The sequence below is a fragment of the Phlebotomus papatasi genome, chromosome 2, assembly GCF_024763615.1.
Source record: "Phlebotomus papatasi isolate M1 chromosome 2, Ppap_2.1, whole genome shotgun sequence".
Lineage (NCBI taxonomy): Eukaryota > Metazoa > Arthropoda > Insecta > Diptera > Psychodidae > Phlebotomus > Phlebotomus papatasi.
In genome coordinates, this window is record NC_077223.1 from 45,278,167 (window position 1) to 45,304,351 (window position 26,185).

The following is a 26,185-nucleotide window of genomic DNA, read 5'->3' on the forward strand; positions in this document are numbered from 1 at the left end:
TGGCAACGGTTTTTTTGCTCCTCCTAACATAATCTTCTTCCATTTTTTTTCTTCCTTCTCAATTGAAATAAAAAAAAACTTCACTCTACATCAATTCTATTGAAATGTCTTTCCGTTCCATGAGCTTGTTCTTTAATCTCTGAGGTTTCTCAACCTCACTGCAAAAATATCTCCAATTGAGAAAAATTTCAATGAAAAAAAAGACTGTTTTTTTTAGTATTTCAACATTTGTGAAATTTCTTTTTGCAAAATTTCAAAGAAAAAAAAATTCTATAAGAACATTAGATCTTCTGAATAATTCCTCTCTCTCCCACGCATCATAAAAGAAAGACTCAATAAAATCTTTTCTCACATGGCAGAAAACATCAATATAAAAGAGTCCACGGGACGCAGAAAATGTTCTTTTAGCGAGAGAGTGAATCTCTATTTATATGGAGACTCTTTTGCAATGCTGTAAGATTGTGGTTCTTAATGGACAGTTAGTATGTGTACAATGTATAACACACTCCCTTGTACCGTTGTAAAAATTATGACTATAGGTGCTCTATCCATCTATGATGATACCTTTTGCAATTCACGAACCATTTCTTTTCCTTCTTTTAACCTTCCAGCATTCAAGACAACATTATCTCTTATTCTGGAGCATTCTTAAACTCTCTTCTATAAGAGAAGACTCATAACAATAAAAGAATAAAACAAATATGAACAAAATTATAGATATCAGATTATTAGAATCGATCACGGAAATTTTTGTTTGCTATTACATATCGATCCTGATACTTTAAAAACGAATTCAAACCAGCACCATTTATCTGGAGACGTCACTATTTCAAAAGACTTCAACATTATATTTCTAGTTTATTAACAAAAAAACCATTTAGGCTATTAGTCATGAAAATAATACCACTTTAGAGTACTGGAGTTTCATTGTATTGCAAAAGAAAAAAACACAAAATAAGAACCTGCTATGGGTTAAAATGTAAAGCGTTTACTCTATGATGCAACTATCCCGGATTTGAATTGCTTTTTTTCTAAGTCATCAGAAATTATCCGTATTAGAATTTAAAAAGGAGTCCAAAAGCATCCCAACTTTGCGAAATGCTCGAACTAGTGACTCAGAAGCTATATCTCAAAAGTATTTTCGCATAATTTACCATTTACCGGTTCACAACCGATTTATTGAAAAGATTTATTCACTCAAAACACTCAAAAGATCGCCTAAAATAGCTTAGGACTAATATAATTGAACTTCAGATAAAAATTAGTTATCAGTTATAAATCGGTTCACGACTGATTCACAAACGATTGGACCCAATTCAGTCTTGTTAGAAATTCCAATACCTTTCCAATGAGCCAAAACACGATATCATTCGGTTGAGAAATACACTCACTAGCCTTTTAAATCTTTGACCTTGAAAAATTGTCATTAGGAATGATTCAAGGTTAATTTCGTGTAAGGGCAAAATGACTGCTTAGCTAACCTCTAAAACATTTATCCAAAAATAAAAAAAATCGAATGACGAGTTTTCGAGCAATACCAAAAAACATGGTTTTGCAGAGGAAGAGGAAGGGTGGGACATGTTAGCGATCCTTGGGTCGACTTAAGGGATGCCCCTCCGAAGGTACCCAGTCTCTGTCTCTTTCTGTTTGGACTCTAAAGCTGGCGAAAGCCGGATGGATCAGACGGACAAACAGCGGATGCCAAAAAACTCGAAACTTTAGATTTCCAAAGTTCTACCAAAATACGACCCTTTTTTAAGGGGTAACGAGTCAGTTGGAACGGAACAAAATGTTATAGCAAAAACGTATAATTTTTTCTGAACGAATAGAGTATTACTTTAGCCAACAATAGAACGCGATTGTACTGCAATATTCAACAGGATTAGATATTTAATTAATATAAAGCCGGATTAAGCCATTTTCGACTTAATCCGAGAGACATATTAGTCAAAAACTGATGAAAAAGTAATATGATGAATATTTTGATTATAATTGCGTTAAGCCGTCTCTTGGCTTAAGTCGTAAGTGTGTCTAGGGCATAACGGGTACAGTACTCGCTTTGACAACTCTCTTAAGAAAAATAATAATGCAAGTCTAGAAATCCTACTGCGGCAAGATCTAGTTCCTCTATTAACCCTTTAGGGGACAAGAAGATTAGATCAGCAATGCTTATAAAGAACATCACAGGTACATTGTAATTATTAGCGGCCACCGCCGTCTTAGCCTTGATGACCAACCTCAGGATTGAAAACGGTGGAAATCTCCATCACAGGTTGTAAATGCCAATCATCCATAGGATGTATAATTTTATACAGTATTTATTTAAAATTTACAATGAATTATGTTAATAGAAAGATTAAAAAACAGTTAATACTGCTCTGTATGATAGTGCCCTAACAAGCATTGTGAGAGGAAAATGGCTAGCTCTGACTGAGCTGTGAGCCATTGATTGGGGCATCAGCCCCAAAGTGGACAAAAGGTCACACTTACCAGGGGCCTATTGACATTTCATTTTTCCATACGTTTATGCATGGAGCCACTGAAGACTATTGGAAATTTTTTTTTTCTAAAGAGAATTGACTTATCAGTCTGATATATTTCGAAATCGTGCATTAAAAGCTATCTAAAAATACATATTTAATGGTGTTCGCCGAAATAATACAAAAACTACGAGCAAAATTGTTAATTCGCGGTGCAATATCTGCAACATTTTTACAAGGAAAAGTGAAAAATAGCTTCACTTTTTATTAGGTTTAATGGGCCCCTGCACTTACAATAAAAAAAAGTATATGTGTATATTTAAGAATAAGGTTATTTATAATTAAAATTAAAAATTGAAGATCACTAAAAATCACTTTTTCTGACTTTTTAGAGCGAATCATACCTTTAGATGGCCGTAGGAACAATTTCATTTTTGGATCATCGATCATTTTTGTCCTTAAAGGGTTAAACGTATTATACGAAGTTGGTCGTCTGTCCTTTCTGTATGTTGTTAAGCTAGACGGTTTGAAATAGTGACTTGGGGTTTTTTGAGGACCTCTTCTAAGTGAATATTCGTACAAATATTACGATTTGAATTTTTCACTAGTTCCTTATTTTCTTAATAACGATTTTTCACGGTTGAAAGTCTAAAAACATTCCAAAAAATGTTTTTATCAGCCGATTCAAATATGTTTCAGTTCGTTAGAAAGGTATTATTCAAGGCCCTGTTTAGTTCATGACTCTTTTTTTTATCTAAAAAAAAAAGGATTTTGAAAGTCGTAAGTTGAAAGTCACAAGTTCGAGCATTTCGCAAATTTGGAATATTTTATCGTCTTTTATTAAGATTCCTTAAAGAAAAACCAAACTAACATAGATATTTAGAAGTCAATAATTAATAAGTCAATGCTTAGGTATTAGAGAACAAAACAAAAACTTTCATTCCCACATTTCTTTTAACCGCTAATTAAACGCAACATTGATTTTCTCAATATCTGCAAAATATTTCGATGGACAATAATTGAAGAGAACATTAAAGTTTTTTCCCCCTATATCAATTTGCATTCTTTTTGCACATTGTGGTATTTGTAGATTAAAGAAGTAAAAGACAGAGAAGAAAATGTACATATATAGCATTTGAAATTTCTAAAATCACAACCATGCAACAATAAATTTGTGGAAGTGATTTCCAGGCTCTTAACTTGGCTTACGACTGTTTTTACTATTATATATGTATTATACTCTTCAAATATGCGATCCACGTTTTTCTTGGCACATTATCTCTCTTCCATTGTCTCTATTTCGTTGCACTTTCGCAATTATACCACTTAAAATGTCTCTAAAATAATTTTATTGCGCGGGAGGAAAAGCTGTACAGAGACAGGGGAAATTTCTGTTGTTAGGAAAGTTATGATTCTCTTTTGATGATATATTTTACACAGAAGTGTTTGTGGTGGACCTGAGGAATTTTCTAATTATAGTTTTTTTGTGAGAAATATAATTTCTAAATGTGCGTTTAGGAATGGAATTCTATATAACTGTGAAAAGAGCCAATGGGGGATGCCTTGATTTTTACTAAATAACTCATTAATCATTTATTATTGCCATTCAAGTTAATTACTAACTAATATATATATATACAACAGATATGAGTGTTTGTCCCAGGAGAAAGATTCAGAGTGAAAGAGAGAACCTTTCTCTTTGGCACTGTTGAACCATTAAAAATTTCACTAGGCCATAACACTGAAAAGTCCACACCGCAAAGAATTCAATCTACAAATGAAAAGGTGTGACGACGAATGCCATTGACTAACTGTTTTCTTTTATTTTTACATCACTTCTTCGACTTCACCTTCTCCGCAACACGAAAAGAACTTTAATGTGAAAAGTGCTAATAGATTTTTATTTGACTTTATTTAGCTTCTTTGAACATTAACATGGAAGAGAAATGCAGAAAAAAAGGTGTAAATGCAGGTTAGAGAATATAAAATAGGTTTTCGAGTGGACAAAATAACAATTTAAAGAGAATAGCAATTTTCAATAATTAGTATTCTTCTTGGAGATCTTTCAGAGAAATCTTATACTGCCTTGTGTGAGTCTTCCCGCAAGTTATGTATGAGCAAAAGAATCCGTTTTTTTTCGTTTTTGCTCTGTTGATTTATAAATTTAATATAGAAAATAATTTTTATAATTCCATAAATTCTTCATAAAGCAACTCATGCAAGGCACCGGCTGAAATTGTTCTTTTGCAATAGTTGGACGATGTTTGTTAGTATCAGAGTGAAATATTCTAGATTTATATAATTATCATACTAAAAGTACTGAAAATACACTGATATATTCAGTACTCATACTAAACTTGATACAGAGGAAGGCTTTCAGGCTTCGCACAGACTCTGGCTTCGAATACTTCATATTAGCTGAGATTCTTTACAATCTGAGCTTAGCTTTTGTGGTCCAAAGTGAAATTTGACCTCGTCTGATTGGGCCCAAATTTTGGATTTACACGTTTTGACACTCATAGATTACGAATATCATATGCGCTAAAAATCAATTTTCGTGGACGTCTCGTCTTTCGCATAACCATTTCTGGAGAGAAAACGGAAGGAGATATCGACAAGAGGTTTTCGGCAAAGGCTAAATGTCGATAAGTGGCTAGAATTCGATGATGTCAGATCTACGCCTCCTTTCCTTTCCGCCATTTTGGAACACCCCAAAATTTTGTTTTCTCAGTAACTCAGCCCCTTAGCAGATTTTATTATGTTATAGATGGGCCTAAAAACTTTTGATTAAAAAAATAAGTCCACCCCGAACCCCCTGAACGCCCTGAACCAAACTGTAAAGAGTGAAATATTTAATATTCAAAGGGCCATAGGGGAAGGTGGGGCTACTTTGAGCTGTGGGGCTACATTGTTATACGATTTTATCGCATATTTCTGAAGGACACTGGGTTTTAACATGATGTATAATTTGAATAGATAAAACAGTTGTGGATCTAAATAATCAGGGGGGTGATATTAGCTCTGAAAAATGCGACCTATTTTAATATAAAATTTTCCCTGTTTTCGTACACATTTCACGAGATATCTCCAAAACTACGTAGGTTGCCAATTTGAGGTTTTAGGTTGCCCATTCAATATTAAGTTGGCTTTTATTTTGCATTTATATTTTTTGCTAATTCATTCTACACTGACAGAAAACAGCTAATAAACCCAAAAGTCTTTTCGGCGCGCTAGAAACTTATGGGAAACATAGGAAATGTTATGCCCTTGTAAATAATTGTAAGGACCAGCTTGATTTAGAAAAAGGCGAAAAAGTCGTATAACAATCTTGTCCCACAGTTCAAAGTTCCGATTCTGTCATAATTTGAAAAATTTTGGTGTTTTAGATAGGTCTCGTGAAATACTACAACGGTGTTTATAAAGCGATTTCATTGAAATTTTGGTATATTGTATTTAAGATCGAGACCTTTCTAGTGGGTTACATCTGTTCCCACGCGACCCCACTTTACCCTGACCCTTACTATAACAAAAGTGACCGGACTCTATCTGTAATGTTTATTAACCGATTTTAATGAACTTTCTATTTCTTGTGTTAGCCTTCTGTATTCAAACTATTTAAAATAGAAAATGACCAATGCTCAGATAAGCTTATGGTAGACGATATCCTTATAGGGGACCTCGGAATGCTCGCAACCCGGATCGCATGAAAATTAGATTTTGAGTTAAATTTTAGAACTAAAGAATCCTGTCTACCCAATTTGATCCGTTTTGGCCGCCCAGAACAGTTTTCTCAACGCGCACCACGAGTTGAAAGCACTCCAAATTCCTCTGTAAAAAAAAAACTTAACTGCCATAAGCTTATTTGAGCTTATCACTTGTTTATTTCTTAATAAGGTAAAGTGTCCTCGCTCGACCGCTTCCTCGTCTCAACCGGCAGAGTTATTTATTCAATTTTATATTTGCTGTAATATTTAGAGTATGATCTAACATTCATAGGACAATTATTACATAAATAATACGAATTACATAGAAATTGACTATCAAACCGATCAAACATTCAAAAATTGTCCCACCGGTCGAGTCGAGGAACCCTATCGAGTTAGGGCACTATACCTTATATACATGTAATCAAGCATGTGGCAAGTTAATTCCTAAATTGATCTCGGACTCAGCTCACAGTGCTCCGTGGAAAAAATTTATTTAAACAAAAATTTAGTATATTTATCCCTCCATACGGAAAGGTATCTTATAATACGGAAAAACTTCTCACTTTTTTGTTATTTAGTTTAACGATCACGACTGCAAACAAATCCCATATAAATTTAAATCGAAGTATGAGAAAGTGGCTTCAAATTTCAGGCAACTTGCCAGGGGCGTGCATGTAATATTGTAGCTAATTTAACACTAAATTTCTTGCACTTAATTTTGTTTTAAATTGTTATAAGATATTCAATTACAATGCATTCATATATTATATTGTATTTAAAATAATTTCTGCAACAAAAACCATGACAAATAACTTTAGTCTCTTCACAAGTGAATTTTAGCACAAAAATTTTAATTTTAGCACGTGTCAAAAAATATAAATTCATTATGTAGACATTTTACGTAAATCAACCGAATCTTTGATTTCTTTTACGTGAGAATTTTGTATTATTTACGAACTGACTGTTCCATGTGAAGTCCCGAAGATAATGTTATCCATTTTGTGAGAAAATGCCTAATGTCCTATACAATTTTCTTGCAATAAAAACGGAACATGTCGTTTTTTTATTATTTTCCCTAATTTGAAATATTGAACATCTTTTACCACGGTAAATGCACGACAAACTTAAAACGCCGTTAACCTTTGCGACCAAGAAACAGTGTTGTTTGTGAGAAAAAGAAAACCTAAGTGCCTACAACATATGGACAAATAGAAATTACATCTCTGTCTCTTAAGTAATGTTTTTTTTCTGTTCATCTTCCCAAGAGTCTTTTCTTCCGATTCTTCTCACCCATAGAGAGTCAGAGGGTCTACCTTGGGCGGCATAGGTATGCAAGCTAAATTACAAAAAAAAAAACACAAGGGACAATTCAAAATGAAAAAGTATTTAGAATGAAAGATTTGTATGGCATTGCTGTGCTGAGAGCAAAAGGGAAGAATTTATGCTTATCATCATTCACAATCATTTGCCACATTTGCATTTCAATTCTTGAATTATTTATGTACTCTCTTTCTATACAAAAGGGAACTTTAGTGCAAATTCCCATAATTCCAACCACCATTTAGCTCTTGATCGCGTATTTTTTTTTCACCTCTTGTGTGTGTCTCTTCAATTGATTCACTTGACTTTTTCTGTATTCTATGTTGTGTATATACTTCTTTTAAAATCTAGGAATGAAAAACGAGCTCCAACAATTTAATCAACTCATCGCTTAAAAAACTATTTCTACATGCTCCAAGCAAGAGCTCAAGTTGAAAACCATCATTTGGGCACTTTACGTGGAAAGAGAAGCAACAGAAGGAAGAGTAGAAAAAAAAGTAAGCAATAGACAATAGTTGGTAAAACAAATGTAGATAAAGAAAAAAATTCAGCACTAAACAATGATGAATTCATTTCATTCTGCAAAGTCTTTACTGTGAATTCTTCCACTTGTTTGGTACAGTATATACGACTACATCGAGTGACGCTTTCTACTCTGCTTTTTTATCCCAACAACCACATTATTTGATATTCTGCAAAAGCAGTGATTTATTGTCGCTTCATATGTAATTTTTTCATTATTATGTATAAATGAAAGACCATTTAAACTTTATTGTTGAGAAAAATGAGTAAAAATATTAATCATTCAATCATATTTAATCCTCAGACTCATTTAGATAAGGATATTCAAGTGATAGGGTAAGTGTGCCAAATTCCGGCCTGCTTGCAATTTCGGCCACCTTTTTTGTTCCTCGAATTTCTATAAATTTTTAGTTTTTACATACTCTAGAGATTATACAATGCAAAAAATACATACGAAGCAATACAAAGCTTCGACAAACGATATGACGTAAAAAAGGCATTGGAAGAATTCCTGAAGGGCAAGGAACTATGAGAATGAAGGTGGCCGAAATAGGGAACCAAAGCTATGTCTACATTTTTATTCATTTTAAAATGTATTAAGAATGATTTTAGAGTAAATAAAGACGATAAACTGTCTAGAAGGTTCTAAGCAACACTCCTTAAGTAGAAGGAATAAAAAAATCAATTTCTATTAAAAATATTACATTTCAAACTTGAGACTTTGGCGCTTGCATGCAACTATGCTGAAATTTGGCACACTTACCGTATGCGTGCTATGCACCGAAGACTCCTGGGAATCTCCCTAGTGGTTTGTTCATGGGATAAAATTTTCCTTTCATCTGATATAATCGTTGAACTCAAAACTGGAGTTTGATTCTTCAGATAAGTCTTGAATGAAAGATAAATAGCTTTCTACTTGCACAAAATGTTGCTATAAGGTTCGAAAAACATTTAAAAATAGGGTAAGTGTGCCAAATTTCGGCATAGTTGCATGCAAGCGCCAGTCTCAAGTTTGAAATGTAATATTTTTAAAATTACAAATTGATTTTTCTGTTACTTGTCTATAAAGAGTGTTGCTTGGAACCTTGTAGACAGTATATCGTCTTTATTTTCTCTAAAATCATTCTTAATACATTTTAAAATAAATCAAAATGTAGACATAGCGTTGGTGGCCTATTCCGACCACCTTCATTCTCATAGTTCCTTGCCCTTCCGGAATTCTTTTAATGACTTTGCATTGTATAATCTATACAGAAACTAAAAATTCATGGAAATTCGAGGAACAAAAATGTGTCCGGAATTGCAAGTTGATCGGAATTTGGTACACTTACCCTAAGATTTATTTAAATTAAATAACACCCAATAAGCTATTTTAGGCCCTCTTTTGATTTATTTATGAATCGGTTTAAATCGGTTATGAATTGGTATTGAATCGGTTACGAATCGTTATGAATAGGAGAAAAGAGCCCAATTTCAAAGCAACCCCAATTTAAAGGTGCCCTACTTCCCCCTACTTCCATTTAATTATATAATTACGTTAAATAAATTTCACTATTTTGATGAAAGTATCAATAGGAGTTCACTATCGAAGAAGTGTTTCTTTGATTCTAATCTATTTTGAACAATTTTTAGAGTATTTTTTTTTATAAATCAATTCATATCGATTGTGAACCGTTCAACGATAAATAACGTCACTTATAATTATAAAACTATTGTATTACAAGAAAACAATCTAAATAATGCTTTTAAAAATTATTGTAAACAATGGAAATTAGGAATTAGATAGTATTTTTTTGAAGATTCCTTAAAGCTTAAAGATTAAAGATAATCGTTTGATATAATTGCATAAATCATGTACCAAATCTTGAGAAAAACATATATAATTAGAGAATAAGTTCATTCATCGGTAATAGGCGGTGTGCTATGCATATTCTTAGGATGATTATCTATTTACTTCTGCAGATTCTTATGTTCAAGAGGCTTAAGGTGTATGCAATAAAAGATGTTCAGAATAAATATCTCATAGTAATTATGACGGTAATTATCATATCAAATTAAACATATATAAATAATTACTGAGATTTCTCCTACTGTGGTAGTTTCTTCTCTTTAAATCTTTTATCGTTTCAACACTATACTGTATTAATTTTTATTATTTAGATTTAAATTCTCGCGTGACCAAATACCCCGGAAAATATTATTTAACACAATACAGCAAAGTCTATTAACATTTAGAGGTATATTTTTTAGCAAAATAGGAGTTGAGAACTTGTAATTTAATGAATAGAAAGATTTATTTCAAACAACATACCTATAAATTTACTTGAGAGAATTTACAAAAAAAAAACACTTTCCTATATGGATAAAAGAAGTATTTTCTCCGTGGAATATTTTTTGTAGCAAGATTCTTTTTTTTTATCAAAAAAACAAAATCCCAAAAAGCTTTCTTGTTTCCACTGGAAAAGAACGGGGTTGCAATCTGCAAGTAAGATCAAACACAAAAGACTTGGAATATATTGAGGTGCTTGAAAAGGCAGAAAGTAAAGCGTCATAATCGAGAATGTTGAGAAGAAGTGCTTATTGGGGATTTAACATAAGAAAAGTATAAAATCCAATTTAAGTGTTCCATTTGAGGCGCACCTCTGTGGCCTACAAAAGTGTCTGAAGAAAGAAATTTATGCGTGCTTCGAATGCAGTTCCAATCACATACGCACCTTCTTTTATCTGCAGAATTCTCTTTCTAGAGGGTGGAAAGTACGGAGAGAGACACACAAAGAATGAAAAAAATGATGCACCTTGAATCAGGTGGATAAATGAACAAGTTGAGGAATTTTATGTGCACTATAAGAAACACAAATCGAAGATAGAAGAGACGAAATAAATTAATACGAAAGGATTTCGATTGTGATGGATAACAAAAAGAAACCCAACAAGAACCAATCAGACACATGAGAGATGAAAATGTTTCTTTTGAATATAACTTTTTGATTATGGTTAACTCTCTTTATGGCTAAGATGAATTTAATGCAGACGAACAGATGAAGGTTGATTGTGAGAACAAAAAAAAAAAAACTAAGACAGACACATTAAAAAATCTCACGAGATATTCATCATCGATCATTTTTTCATCATTCACCCATTAGGGTTTCTCTCAGTCCCAGGGCCAATTCATTATTAAAATCCTTCTCACCCTTCAATTTTCCTTGATTAAATTCCGTCTGGAGCACTTACGGTTGGTTTTTCTCTTCTAAAATGTGAATGAGATCTGACGTTGTAAGAAAAAAGGAACAACTATAAATGATCATGAGAAACGAAGAAGAAATGATATTCGATAGTCATATGCAGTGTATAAATTATATATATGTATTGATGGTTTATAAGCTGATTACTGACAAGAACGAATATTTATTGCATTGTTTGTATGCAAACCACATGAGCAATAAATTTATAATTTTCCACGCAATTGGACATTGATAATTGATAGAGTGTCTCTTGGTTTGGTCCCTGCTTTTATTTTATTTTTTTTAATAATTTAATTTAATGTACACAAAACTTATATTTACTACAAAACAAAATTACTATATTTTTTTACCTAAATATGACGTATCACGTCGTAATAAGATTTATGATAATAGCAAATCGACTTGGAATCTTGTAAACTAAAATCTTTTCAATATTTAGAACTCAGTGTTAATTGAACAAGAAAAATTTGATAGAACCTGTAATATTAATAGAACAGAATCTCAAGATTTTCAAAATGCAAAGCTCAAAAAAAATATTATAAGAGTAAAAATTAATTTAGAAGAGAGTAATGCAGATTAACTCTTTATCTGCTTCTGTAGATTTCCTTATATCTGTGTACTGTTATCCAAAATAGCGGGGTTTAGCCTCAATTCAATTTCATAAAATAGGTAATTTAATTAATGATTTTCTTCCTAAAATTTCTGAAGATTTAGTTCACTATATTACAGATAAATTGAGAAATCCCAAAAATCATTAATTTCTTTACACTGTCCAGTTATGGGCTTTGTACAGAGCTCATTCAAGATAAAAGTGTTGTGTCATTAATATTGTACCAGATACAAAGTTCAGCATATCATGTTTCTAGATAATAATAATAAATTTTCTTTTACAAATTTTAGATGTCGGAAATATACGTGACAACTTTAATTATTAAGCTAACTATTTTACTTTTGTAGGGGATATGGTAATCCCAAGCCAAAGATTATTGTCCAGGGTCCCAGTCAAAATACCGAAAGCCAAAATTCCGAATTCTTAAAAGTGTCATAGCTACTCCCACGCGATTGCACCTGCGCTTGCTGGAGGCAAAGGGAAATTTTCTGTATCTTGGGAAATTATTCTACATGTTATCCTCCATTCTATACAATTTCATCCCTTTCAGGATTTTGGACATTCGGGATTTTGCCTTCCGGGATTTTGGCTTTTGGAATTTTGACTTTCCGGATTTCGGCTGCCTCCGATAGTCCAAATTGTTCTTAAAGGAGATATGAATTTTGACCAACTAAGTTGAAAGTTATGGAATAGTCTCCCAGATGAGGAAAACTGTCATTATAAGGAGGATTTACATTCACAACATCAAGCGGTACTGTCTGGGCGGGTACAGAAAATTGTTGTGTATCCAGACTGTTCATGCGGTTCATGCAAAGTATGGATAAAAAAAGGACACAATTGGCCTTAATTCTGAAACCAAAATCAAGATCAAAATTTCAAGCTGTCAAATATTTCCAAAATCAAGATTTCATATTCTGACGCGATGCATTTGTGGAACTTAAAATGTCTTAGCTAAGAACCAAGATTTCAAGATTTTCCACACTTTACGAAACGTCACTTCTGACAAATATCTTCAATTCTCTGTTGAATTTGTTGAAATTTCGTCATATAAATTAGCAAAATTATTTATAGGACGTATTAAAGAATAAATGAGAGTCCATAAACGGGAGTATAAAAAGTGCAAATCAAACCTGTGAACTGTGATAAACCAAGAAATGCGTATGCAAGATGTGATTGTTTTGCAAATATACTCAGGGTGGTGTACTTCGATATGTACATCTAGAAATACGTACAATGGCCTCAATTCTGAGACCAAGATCAAGATCAAGAAAATTTCAAGATTTTGGTATTCTGAAATCAAAAAATCAAGATCAATATGTCAAATCTGTCAAATGTCTTGGAATCTTGAAATCCAAGACACAAACCGTGTGGATATCAAGATTTCCAATTCTGAAACCAAAATTTAAGAAGATTTCAAGGACGTCAAATTTCTTGTTTTCTTGAAATTATTCCAAGAACCTCTCGGGGTGCTTGGAATTTTCAAGATACTAACAATTTGAAGAGTTTTATGCGGAAATCGTTTTTGATGAAGAATGTTTCTATAAGAGATGATACAAAAAGAGAATGACTATTAAAAATACTATGTTTAATCTTGTGATTTAATCGTAATGGTTCAAAACGTTCTAGATGTACGTTTTGAAGTACAACACCCTGAGAATACCTGCAAAAGAATGACATCTTTCATAAATATTTCAGGGTTTATCACACGTCACAAATTTTTTTTGTGCACTTCTTTTATTCCCGATAATATTCTGTCATATATTATTTAATACAACCTATAATTAGTTTTTCTAATTTATATGGCGAAATTTAAAAAAAAAAGATATTTGTCAGAAATGACGTTCAGTTAAGTGTGGAAAATCTTGAAGTCTTGGTTCTTAGCTAAGACATTTTAATTTCCACAAATGCTTCGCGTCAGAATATGAAATCTTGATCTTGAAAATATTTGACAGCTTGAAATTTTGATCTTGCTCTTGGTCTCAGAATTGAGGCCATTGTGTCGATTTTAGTCATATTTTCTTTCATTAACGTTTCTGATTTAAAGTCTAGGTAAAAAAATCTTTTCTTATGTTCTCTACATACTAGGGAAATTTATGTCCATATTTAAGCAAATACCCTACGTTTATTTAGGAAAAACTCTTCAATATGGACATAAATATCTCTAATGTGTAGAGGCTATTGGATTGTTAAGGCCTCGACAGACCTGAGGATTAGCCGAGAGACGGTTTAGCGTAATTGTATTCGAAATAATAATTAAACTACATTTCCATAATTTTCTACCAAGTCGTCTCTCGGCTTAAGTCGCAAGTGTGTCTAGGACATTACACACTACATGAATAAATAGTTTTTGAAGGAATTTAATGTAAAGAATTAAAGTTCATTGACAATTATGACGCGTTTTCCCGTGTTCCCTTAATAAACTTTTTTTCACAAAAATCTTCTATTTACAACTAATGAGCTTTTTCCAAGATATGAACAATATTTATCTCCAGTATTTCTGGATCCAGTAATCGTCTGAGTATTGCAATTAATACTAAGACGGAGATGATCACTTGGGCATTCGATTAACAAAAACGAGATAACAATAAATCAGTGGATTTAAAAATTTTTTTTTACAGTAGAGCATCGCTCGAAAAGGACATTTCTTTTTGATGAATTTCCTGCATGAATAAGCTGATTAATAAGCTCTTTTTTCTGAAGGCTCGTGAATAAAACTCATTTTGATATTTTACCCCATATTCTCCTATTGCATAGTTTTTTTTAACTGATTTTCATTAGATAACATTATTCAATGGCATTTTATAATGACAATCATTATAAGCTTTTCAAAGGAATTCGTCAGTACTTTCAGTTTTTAGAAACTCATCCGGAATCAATGTCCGGTTAATTAAACTAAATGCAATGTCTTCTAAAGTAGTAGTAGTAGTATGAATATTTTGGTATTTCGTTTCATCGTTACCACAGCAATATAATATATTAATGTATCCTGTATTGTAATGCTTTACTCGCAATTTCATGTTATTTCCTAACGTTGCTATTAATATACAAATATTTGTAATATAGTTTATTTTGTGAAAATCATATTATTACCAACTTATGAATCATTCATGAAGAAGGAACATTTCAAAGTCTAATAGAATTGTCTGTAAAATATATTTATAATAGATTGGAGAAATTATAGAAATATGATTTTTATTGAATTAAAATTGAGAAATATTTCAACTAGTGCTCTGAGGCAATAGTACATTTTGTGTAAATCCCTTTGAATCACAAATTCCATGCATAAGTGAGAATTTTGCACGAAGAGGTGAAATCGTCGTAATTTTGAACAACACACGAGGGAGACATGCCGTTTTGGAAACAATTGTACAATTTGTGACTCAATTTGCATTTTTGCACAACACAAACGCGCTTTATTCACTCTCTTCAAGTATCATCAATTTTTGCTAAGAAACACCCAACGAGAGAAAGATTTTGTATATAAATATAGAGTTTCTGTGGTACATAATCTTCTTGATCTCATGCGGACACAAGTTAACGTTGAGAAAAGAGAATAGGGGCAAAGTCATGAAGTGAAAGTGAGACCTTCCCACATCCGTGTACGATCTTGGGAAACTTATTAATCGATCACACAAGAAAGACTCTTTTATGAGATTAGTGATCCGGGAATATAAATGGTTTCTGACTCATATAACTCTTTCTTTTATTTTATCGTGATGCATCAATCTTGTGCAATATTCAATTGTTTTGCTTTACCAAAATTACCGCAAAAGCAACAAAAAATAGTTTTCCCAATATAATTTGATAAAAATACTTGAATACTCACCATTAAATGATGCCAGAATCAGGATTGATAAATATCCAAAATAATCTGTGATGTTCATATTTTCTCCGTAACACTTTTGAGCTCGTTTGGCAAAGAAAAAAAATTATCCACAATACAGGAATTCTAATCTGCACAATCTTCTTCTATGATCTCTTGCCGCGCAAATTTTATATGCAATCTCTTCTTTCACACTCTATTCACATTTTATACACATTTCACTGCTGAGCACGACTTCTATCCCATCTTCAATTGATTCCATTTGAGGGTGTGAAGAAAAAGCTTGGAGGATGGTACAGAATTGATGTATTGCAGTTTACCGTGGTGAAACTGAAAATATGCAAATAAAAACACTTGAAAAAAAAATTGACTCTCAAGTCTCAAGAGAATTGCTAGTTGATACTGGAGTAAACAAAAGGTACATTATGTTAAAAATCTTAATCATTTCCGCTCCAATTGCTTAAATTTCATCCACATAGTGAAAATTACTCTTACATGCTGCAGCAGAAGAATGACTTAATTGTTTCTCTCACTTATTATAATTAGTGCCTTTTCTATTGGGATTTAATGCTGTTTTTTTTTATATGAGAATTATAGAGTGACAAATTCAGACAATATTAAAACTTACTAAAAAATACTAAAAATGCAATTATAAAATGCCTTTTGCAAACCACTAGACAAGACTTTTAAGATTCCACAGAAAAGATCAATTTTTATCCACCGGATAGAATTGATCAAATTGATTAACACTCATTATATGAAAGGAAATAATTAAAATAAAACGCAACAATTTCCTTTTCCCTACACAAAAGCATTTCCGTCAACAAATCAGCTTATTTTTTTAATGAATTTCAGAAAGAGCATTAGAAAGATACCAATTTTAGTCGCTTCCAATTTTAGCAATTAGCTTCTTGAAAAACTTTTCTCAAATTTAAATCATTATATTTTTTTTTTTGCCTCAAACACCGTATAGGCCGATATTCTTTTCTAGAGATTACTGTTAAAAGATTTATTAACTTTACACAAAATTATGTCAAGTAATTAGCAGAATTTGATTATCGAGAGAGTGTTATAAGAGTACAAAACAAGCGGTTCTATTTTTGATCATTTTTAAAATAAGAAAGGGACAGATAATCCTAACCGGCTTATGTAGGTGAGATTCTTAACGTGAGCTAACTCGGAGTGCATGCAAATTCGATTTGATGCTGAAGTTGGGAGACGCCATTCAGTTATCTTGAATCAAATTCGTGAAATTATACAAATTTTGTATTTAAACCAAAATATCAAGGATTTGGATGAACTGACAGAAAAGTGTTATATGGGTGAAATGTAGACCAGAATGTTCTCTATAATTTTGCCGAAGAACTTGAACTCATCGATTACTCAGAAGCCAAGATAAGCGAGGTTTTTTGTTTCTGAACTCGTTTTTTCATCCAGAGTGCCCCAAGTAGTCATTTGTTGAACTTCAACTATATCAAAGAATTGTTGTACTTTGCGGGACTTTCCATTTAAACCCCTATTTTAAGTGTCTTGGTGGAGTAGAGTCAGTCAAATTGGCATCTGAGTGATTTCAAAGCGTTATTATTGGAAAAATCAATTTTTTCACACTTAAACGGCAAAATCGGAGTGATAGCGTAGTCTGAGCGGAAAATGATGTATGGACGAAATGTAGAGACGAATGTGCTCTACAATTATGTTGAAGTAATCATCAAAATCGGATCAGCGACAGTCGAGATAATTGAGGTTATGTGATATTGAAATTGGTTTTTCGACTGTGGCGCCCCTGGTGTTGGTCCCACGAAGTTCAAGTGTTCTAGAAAGTTGTAGCATTTGGTGAGATCTTTCGTTTAAGCCCTCATTCATCAAAATCGGTCACATAGAACCGGAGATATGATTTTTTGAATTTCGTGAACTTTGACCCCTCATATCTCCGGTTCTATTGAAACCACAGCGCGCATACGCACCATTTTGGAAACGTCCTAGACTGGACTACAACATACTAAAATTTCATTAACTTGCACAATGCCGTTTTTGAGAAAAGTGACTTTGAATTTCGATGAATTTTGACGCTATCACAGCGCCACCTGTGGTGACTTTTTGAACTTTCATCTGAAAGCGCTCATCGAGACGAAACCAAAAAGGTAAAATTTATGTCGCTATGTTAATTAGAACCGGAGATAGAGGCCGGTCAATGTTCGAACTTTGACCCCTTATAGCTCGGGTCAGGGGTCTTAGATCGACTTAAGGTTTTTTTTGTTTGATAGGTATAATCAACGGCTACAACATACTAAAATTTCAGCCCGATGCACAATGGAATTTTTGAGTTATTTAACTTTTAAGATTTAAAAATTTTCTTTTTAAAAAAAGCGCCCCTAGCGGTGGTTTTATGAACTTGCGATGTTAGAAGGGGAAGTGGCATTTCACGAGAGCTTTCCAAAAAGCCCTCACTTTTTAAATTCTGACAATTAAAACCGGAGTTATGGCCATTTTAAGAATTTTTTTTTGGACCCTTATAGCTCGGGTCAGGGGGGTCGGGGGATCTTAAGTTTGGTATTGATGGAAAGCTCTAAGGCCCAGCTATAACATACTAAAATTTGAGCACGCTCGATGCCATAGGGGCGGAGCTATTGAGAAAACAAAAAAAGGGGGGTCTTCAAAATGGCGGAAGGAGGGGTGGGGGGTGGGGGGTCAATGCACCAAGTTGCAATTTTCACCCGATATATAACCTTTGCCGAAAACCGCAAGTCGATATCTTTTTTAGTTTAGGAGCTATTAAGCTCCAAAGAGCGGCCGGCCGGCCGGCCGGCCGGCCGGCCAGCCGGCCGGCCGGGAACGTAAAATAGCCACATATATATTCGTGATCAGGAAGTGACGAAACACATTTTGGCCAAGTTTGAGGTCGATCGGACGACATGAAATTTTGTTAGGATTATAGTAGGTGAGATTGTTAAGAATCTCACCTAATATGATTACTGAATGTAAGGAAATCATTCTTAAATCGAGAGATTGTAACTATTTTTTACAATTGAAATAAACATAATGAAGTTCATCATTCAGTTACATAAATAAGATATAGGGTAAAGTGGTACAAGTTGGGCCATGGTACAAGTTGGACAGGGCTTTTTTTCTTGATAAATTTAGTACTTCATTTTCTTTTGGATATTTTTAATGCTTTAATTTTATAGTAATTTGGTTCCTTGTGCTTAAAAAAATAGTACTGTATTTATCAAGAAAATATCCCTGTCCAACTTGTACCGGCGAATTGTCCAACTTGTAACACTATGTCGAACTTGTATCACTTTACCCTATACGCATAACATATTGAAATAACGTATATTAGAATATCATCGGGTGGACCAGGAATTGTTCTATTTACATTTGCTTTCTAAATGAATTCCTTCCTAACTACGCACGCATCGTTACATTGTCCGTTACATTGTCCTTTGTTGAAAGGTAGTATTGCGATTCAAGGATACAAAGACCATTGTCTAAAAGCAAGCTGGTGGTAGGAAACCTGGAATTCGAGACCGCGACATGGAGAAAAGGGTGCTGGGGTACTTTAAGAGGAACCCTTCTCTATTCCTACGAGATGTGGCCAAAAATACGGGTAGTTCACACTACCTAGTTCATAAAATTAAGAAGAAGAAGAATTTCGTGACTTATAAAGCCCAACCTGTACCTCATCGTACAGATAAGCAACGACAGTCCGCCAAAACAAGGTCCATAAAGCTGAATGATCACCTTCTTAAAGGTTTTGAAAGATGTGTTTTAATGGACGACGAAACCATCATGAAAGCCGACTTCCACCAATTGCCTGGACAACAATACTATACGGCAAAGACTCGCACAGGTGTATACACAGCAAGTATCGATACAAGAACTACATCAAGTTCCCAAAAAAAAATACTTGGTTTGGATGGCAATTTGCTTGTGTAGTCTTCGAAGTCAAGAATTTTTCATGACCGGGATCATGAGTGTCTCAAGAAACGTCTTTTGCCGCTCTATCGAAGCCATGATGTTCCACCATTGTTTTGGCCAGATCTAGCATCAAGCCACTACGCTAAGGATACGATTGCGTGGTTCAACGACAATAGAGTCATTTATGTGCAGGAAGACTTTAATCCACCCAACACACCAGAACTATTGAGGAATTTTGAAGGAGGATCTCAGGAAAAAGGCTAAACCAGCCAAAAATTTGCCTGATTTCAAGCAAAAAATGGAAAAACGTCGTCAGATCCCATGGAGAAGAGCTTGTTAAGAACCTCATGAGGGGAATTAGGAAGAAGGTGCGGGAGTTTTCTAACCATCCATTGGAATAAAGCAAAGAAATGGTTTAAAAGAATCACAATAAAATGACCTTTCCAAATCTGAATTAGGTTTTTTTTTATTTACTGCGACTAAGATTTGAGAGCCATTTTTCCATGGGGAAATTCATTCGATTCCACGCTTTATTAGGGGTGGTTTTGTACTCACAGCTGAAGAAAAACTGATTGTCTGCAAGAGAGTTATGCCAAAGATGGGCATGAGTGTTCCCTGCGCATAGTCTTATGCCCATTGTAAGGCAAGCTCACTATATCCTCTGTTGGCTTAGCAACTGTGCTAACTGTATCTGTTTTGTGTCTGCAATCATTGCAAACGTTGCGCAGCGATGTGTCGCTTACAACAAATGCTGACCATTCAATGCAAATGCAGCTAGCGCAGTTGCTGAACCAAACGACGAATGCCGATAAAGATGCTCAATGCTCACACTTCACCTACACTTAGAGGGCTAATCCTAGGGACAAGGCACAATCAGTCTTTAGGGATGCAAAATAACGGCAGAGCCTTTATCCGCGGAACCGATACACGTCTTATACCGGCTTCAGACTGGAGGTTTAGCCCAGTTCCTGAAAGCCTCAAATATCAAAATAACAAACAATTTTGTTGATTCCTTAAAATTTAATGGATAATTTGCCATTAATATACAATCTGGAGCAACAATTTCCTCAAAAATTTTGCCTGATAAGGAGTTAGAGGATTTAAGCTATGGGGCAAGTCTCAGGTCTGAAGTCCGTATTACAGTATAAAAAAAATACTCGCTCCGTTCCGAAAAAAGTTGTACATTTCGGATAAAATTGAGATTAAGGGACAGACGGTAAATGTGTTGTGCATTGCAAATATCTTTTGTATGAACTATTTGCCATATTCAGTGATAATATTGGTGTTGAGCCGCGATCGTAATTTAAGGAACCAATCTCTTAAAAATGTCTTATTCGATGTTTTTTTTTAAACCAAACGTCTTTAAGAGGAAAATTTACAAAGAAAAGGAAAGATTTTATTTGGAAATATGTCGTCTTCTTAGCGTTGGTAAGTAACCTTCAAAACATAATCTTCTGTCCCTGCTCTTTTGGTATTGGTGATTCGATGTACATATAGGGCTTGGTGATTGAGTAACACCCTCTCTGACTAACGTATGGCCAGTGAAATCTGCACAAAAGTTTGAAGGCTTAAAAAAAAAAGTATAATCCCCATAGCAAAATTCCGCAAAAATTCCAATAGAAAACTTGCGTCCAAATGGCTAAATTCGCTGGAATTTGACGCTAAAATTCCACTAAGTTTTCCTATGGAATTTAAAGCCGGAAATTCCATGGAAACCATAGTGCTCCATGGAATTTACTAGTACGACATGCTGGAATTCCAGCGTTAAATTCCGCGGTATTCCGCGGAAGATTTATATGGAAACTCACATGTGAAACGTCCGCGGGATAAGCTGGAAAAAACATATGGAAATTTCCACTATCTTTCCATAGTGTTTTATATGGATTTTTCCACTAGTTTTCTGAAATGTCAAACAAATAAAATGGTGTTGCGACAACTTTTAGAATTTGTTTCCAAACCTTCCGCAAATATTTCTAGTGATTCATGTGGCAATTATAATATAATTAATTATGAGATGCTGCGTTTCGTGTAGATAATAATGAAGTGATTACATTAAATAGGTCGCCAACCTAAAATAATGATATTTTTATGTTAATTAATATATATTTTAGGAAAAAAATTTTTTTTTAATAAAATATTTTTTTATTGCTCAAAGTGTCAATTCGTTATTGCTGGTTTATAAAAACATATTATAATCCTCGTAATTTTTGCCGTTTCTATAAAATTCGGAAGTAAAATCATGAGGTGCACGTGACAGCTTCATTTTTTCTCCATTTTATTTTGGTGGAAAAATCCACATAAATTCCACGAGCATTTCCATGGATGTATTCTATAGAAAAAATCCAGCATAAATCCATTAAATTTTCCTTGGAACCTATTATGGAAAATTCCTATGGAATTTTTTAAGGAAAAATAGTGGAAAATTCCAAGGAATTTTTCGCTTGTTATTCCTATTCCGCTTTCTTTTGCAATGGGGATACCCCATAGCAAAATTCCGCAAAAATTCCAATGGAAAACTTGCGTCCAAATGGCTAAATTCGCTGGAATTTGACGCTAAAATTCCACTAAGTTTTCCTATGGAATTTAAAGCCGGAAATTCCATGGAAATCATAGTGCTCCATGGAATTTACTAGTACGACATGCTGGAATTCCAGCGTTAAATTCCGCGGTATTCCGCGGAAGATTTATATGGAAACTCACACGTGAAACGTCCGCGGGATAAGCTGGAAAAAACATATGGAAATTTCCACTATCTTTCCATAGTGTTTTATATGGATTTTTCCACTAGTTTTCTGAAATGTCAAACAAATAAAATGGTGTTGCGACAACTTTTAGAATTTGTTTCCAAACCTTCCGCAAACATTTCTAGTGATTCATGTGGCAATTATAATATAATTAATTATGCGACACTGCGTTTCGTGTAGATAATAATGAAGTGATTACATTAAATAGGTCGCCAACCTAAAATAATACTGTTTTTATGTTAATTAATAAATATTTTCGAAAAAATTATTTTTTTTTACAAAATATTTTTTTATTGCTCAAAGTGTTAATTCGTTATTGCTGATTTAGTAAAACATATTATAATCCTCGTAATCTTTGCTATTTCTTTAATATTCGGAAGTAAAATCACGAGGTGCATGTGACAGCTTCAGTTTTTCTCCATTTTATTTTGGTGGAAAAATCCACATAAATTCCACGAGCATTTCCATGGATGTATTCTATATGAAAAATCCAGCATAAATCCATTAAATTTTCCTTGGAACGTATTATGGAAAATTCATATGGAATTTTTTAAGGCAAATAGTGGAAAATTCCGAGGATTTTTTCGCTTGTTATTCCTATTCCGCTTTCTTTTGCTATGGGGTACCCCATAGCAAAATTCCGCAAAAATTCCAATGGAAAACTTGCGTCCAAATGGCTAAATTCGCTGGAATTTGACGCTAAAATTCCACTAAGTTTTCCTATGGAATTTAAAGCCGGAAATTCCATGGAAATCATAGTGCTCCATGGAATTTACTAGTACGACATGCTGGAATTCCAGCGTTAAATTCCGCGGTATTCCGCGGAAGATTTATATGGAAACTCACACGTGAAACGTCCGCGGGATAAGCTGGAAAAAACATATGGAAATTTCCACTATCTTTCCATAGTGTTTTATATGGATTTTTCCACTAGTTTTCTGAAATGTCAAACAAATAAAATGGTGTTGCGGCAACTTTTAGAATTTGTTTCCAAACCTTCCGCAAACATTTCTAGTGATTCATGTGGCAATTATAATATAATTAATTATGCGATGCTGCGTTTCGTGTAGATAATAATGAAGTGATTACATTAAATAGGTCGCCAACCTAAAATAATACTGTTTTTATGTTAATTAATAAATATTTTCGAAAAAATTATTTTTTTTTACAAAATATTTTTTTATTGCTTAAAGTGTTAATTCGTTATTGCTGATTTAGTAAAACATATAATAATCCTCGTAATCTTTGCTATTTCTTTAATATTCGGAAGTAAAATCACGAGGTGCATGTGACAGCTTCATTTTTTCTCCATTTTATTTTGGTGGAAAAATCCACATAAATTCCACGAGCATTTCCATGGATGTATTCTATATGAAAAATCCAGCATAAATCCATTAAATTTTCCTTGGAACCTATTATGGAAAATTCCTATGGAATTTTTTAAGGCAAATAGTGGAAAATTCCGAGGATTTTTTCGCTTGTTATTCCTATTCCGCTTTCTTTTGCTATGGGGTAGTCACTTTTATACCACTTTACAGTGTTGCCAGATGTGTTCTTAACATGCCATAAAAGTTGTGATAGATTTAGTTAGGAAACATGGCTCCCACAAATAATACTGAAGAATACCCCATAGCAAAAGAAAGCGGAATAGGAATAACAAGCGAAAAAATCCTCGGAATTTTCCGCTATTTGCCTTAAAAAATTCCATAGGAATTTTCCATAATAGGTTCCAAGGAAAATTTAATGGATTTATGCTGGATTTTTCATATAGAATACATCCATGGAAATGCTCGTGGAATTTATGTGGATTTTTCCACCAAAATAAAATGGAGAAAAAATGAAGCTGTCACATGCACCTCGTGATTTTACTTCCGAATATTAAAGAAATAGCAAAGATTACGAGGATTATAATATGTTTTACTAAATCAGCAATAACGAATTAACACTTTAAGCCAGTGGTGCCCAAGAAAAAAGCCGAATGAAAAATTTGTTGCCGAGCGATACACTGCGAAAAATGGGATGATAAATGGAAAATTTACCTCTGCAAATATATTGCATTTTCTTTATAAAATTGGGGAAAACCTCCGACAAATGAATTTTTTTAGAAAGAAAACTTCCTAAAGTTTTATTAGGTAAGGTATTTTGTGGATAATTATTGCTAAATTCTAACAAAATTGCGATGAATTGGAGGGCTGTATTTTTCAGACATATTTTTGAGCATCCGGCAAAATCTGGAGGAGATGGGGCTTTGTGCTTGGTATGAAAAAAAAGCTTATTTTTTGCTCTATCGATCGCCGCAAAGCTTTAGACCCGGTTCCGGGTTTGGAAGGAGTAATTAAAGAAAGTTAACAAAAATATCAATTTTAGCCATTTTAAGTGACAGTGTGGCGGCTCAAATATACTCACACACACCAACTCAAGCGCGATGCGTCATGTGTCACTTTCTTTACCGCCAGAATTGTTTTGTGCGTCGATTTGTGTTTTCCGTGAAAAAAAAACAGCTATTTATTAGTGAAAAATCAACTGCAGTGACTCTGTTCATGAGGCTTGTGCACCATAGAACCACCCAAGGCACCAAAATGTGTTGCATTGTGAAAAATTGTGAGAATAACAGCCGGTGAAATGCTGCGAATATCACCAATGCACCTGTAAGTTATTTTCTTATTTTATTGGTTTCTCAAACATCGTAGGAAACCTTCAGGACAAAGATACGGAGTTTTCCAGCGTTGGAAAATGTGTAAAGTGAAAATAATTATTAAAAAATAGTGAAAATCAGTGCTAAATGTGACAGGGAAAAATGGCGCCAAAGTAGGCGCATGGGCATGCGCGTGTGTGAGTGCGGTGTGGTTGACTCGCGCATTTTGATGAAGGGGTGAGTCATTTCGAGAGCCGTGTCCTTTTTTTAGTTTTCCCATCTATATACATGTATATATATATATATATATATATATATATATATATATATATATATATATGTACATTGTGAAAAATTGCTATTCAATAAGTAATGTTGTATTTCACATTGTCTGATGCTTTTCTATGAAATTTCATTAGAATAAAACTGAACGAAAAAAATATTTGGATGACAAAAATGATTGGTGAAATTAGATTTTTATAAGAAATGTGTTCTAATCTGCTAAATAAGAATTTTTGAATTAAATAAAAGGCTGAAATATGACTTATCCGTGAAGTATTAAATGTAAGAGTAAATAAATCGCATGTTTAAACGGTACAATGTCGCTATCAAGCTTTATGAATTTCATAATATATGCATGTAATATATTTTTCACTGTTTAAATTTTAAGTTTTTCCTATTTTCCAAGAAAAAATTTGTGGAGTATCCTACTCTACCGCGGTATTTTATGTGACCAGGCGCACTAGGAAATGCAACCAAAAATGGTCGGTAGGTTTAGTGTTAAAGAATAGGAATGGCTGAAATATGACTTTTTCTGTCAAATGGGTTATGTTAATTAATTTATTATTGAAATAAGATTTTTATTTTTTATGTGGAGAATACAGGAGCATAAAAATGGTGAAACTAAAACTTTTGTGTGTCAAACGAGTAATGTGTTGGACAGTTTCCGTAATTCAGTTTGTAGATTAATTTTACTAGATCTTCCACTAAGTTCGTAGCTTTCACATATAAATGGTGTCGGCGATACATATAGTCGGCATACGAGTCTCATGTTGTATTTATTTTAGAGATCAGTCACCTCTTAACAATATCCAATCACAAACAAACAAGATGTATAGTTTTGTGTCAAAAAGAGCATTTGTGGGAAGTGCTAATTTGCCCCTTTGATTTAAGAAAAAAACATC

At 33.5% G+C, this 26,185-nt stretch overlaps 1 protein-coding gene across 4 annotated transcripts in view; it reads right to left on the reverse strand.

Annotated features, from left to right (window-relative positions):
- LOC129801249 (uncharacterized) overlaps positions 1 to 26,185 on the reverse strand; it is a 48,681-nt gene that overhangs the window by 12,489 nt on the left and 10,007 nt on the right. For all 4 annotated transcript variants that reach the window (XM_055846129.1, XM_055846132.1, XM_055846131.1 and 1 more), the window contains one exon: positions 15,708 to 16,034. In XM_055846129.1, coding sequence (XP_055702104.1) covers positions 15,708 to 15,765 — 58 coding nt within the window. In that variant the 5' untranslated portion in view covers positions 15,766 to 16,034. The remainder of the gene's footprint in view (positions 1 to 15,707; positions 16,035 to 26,185) is intronic.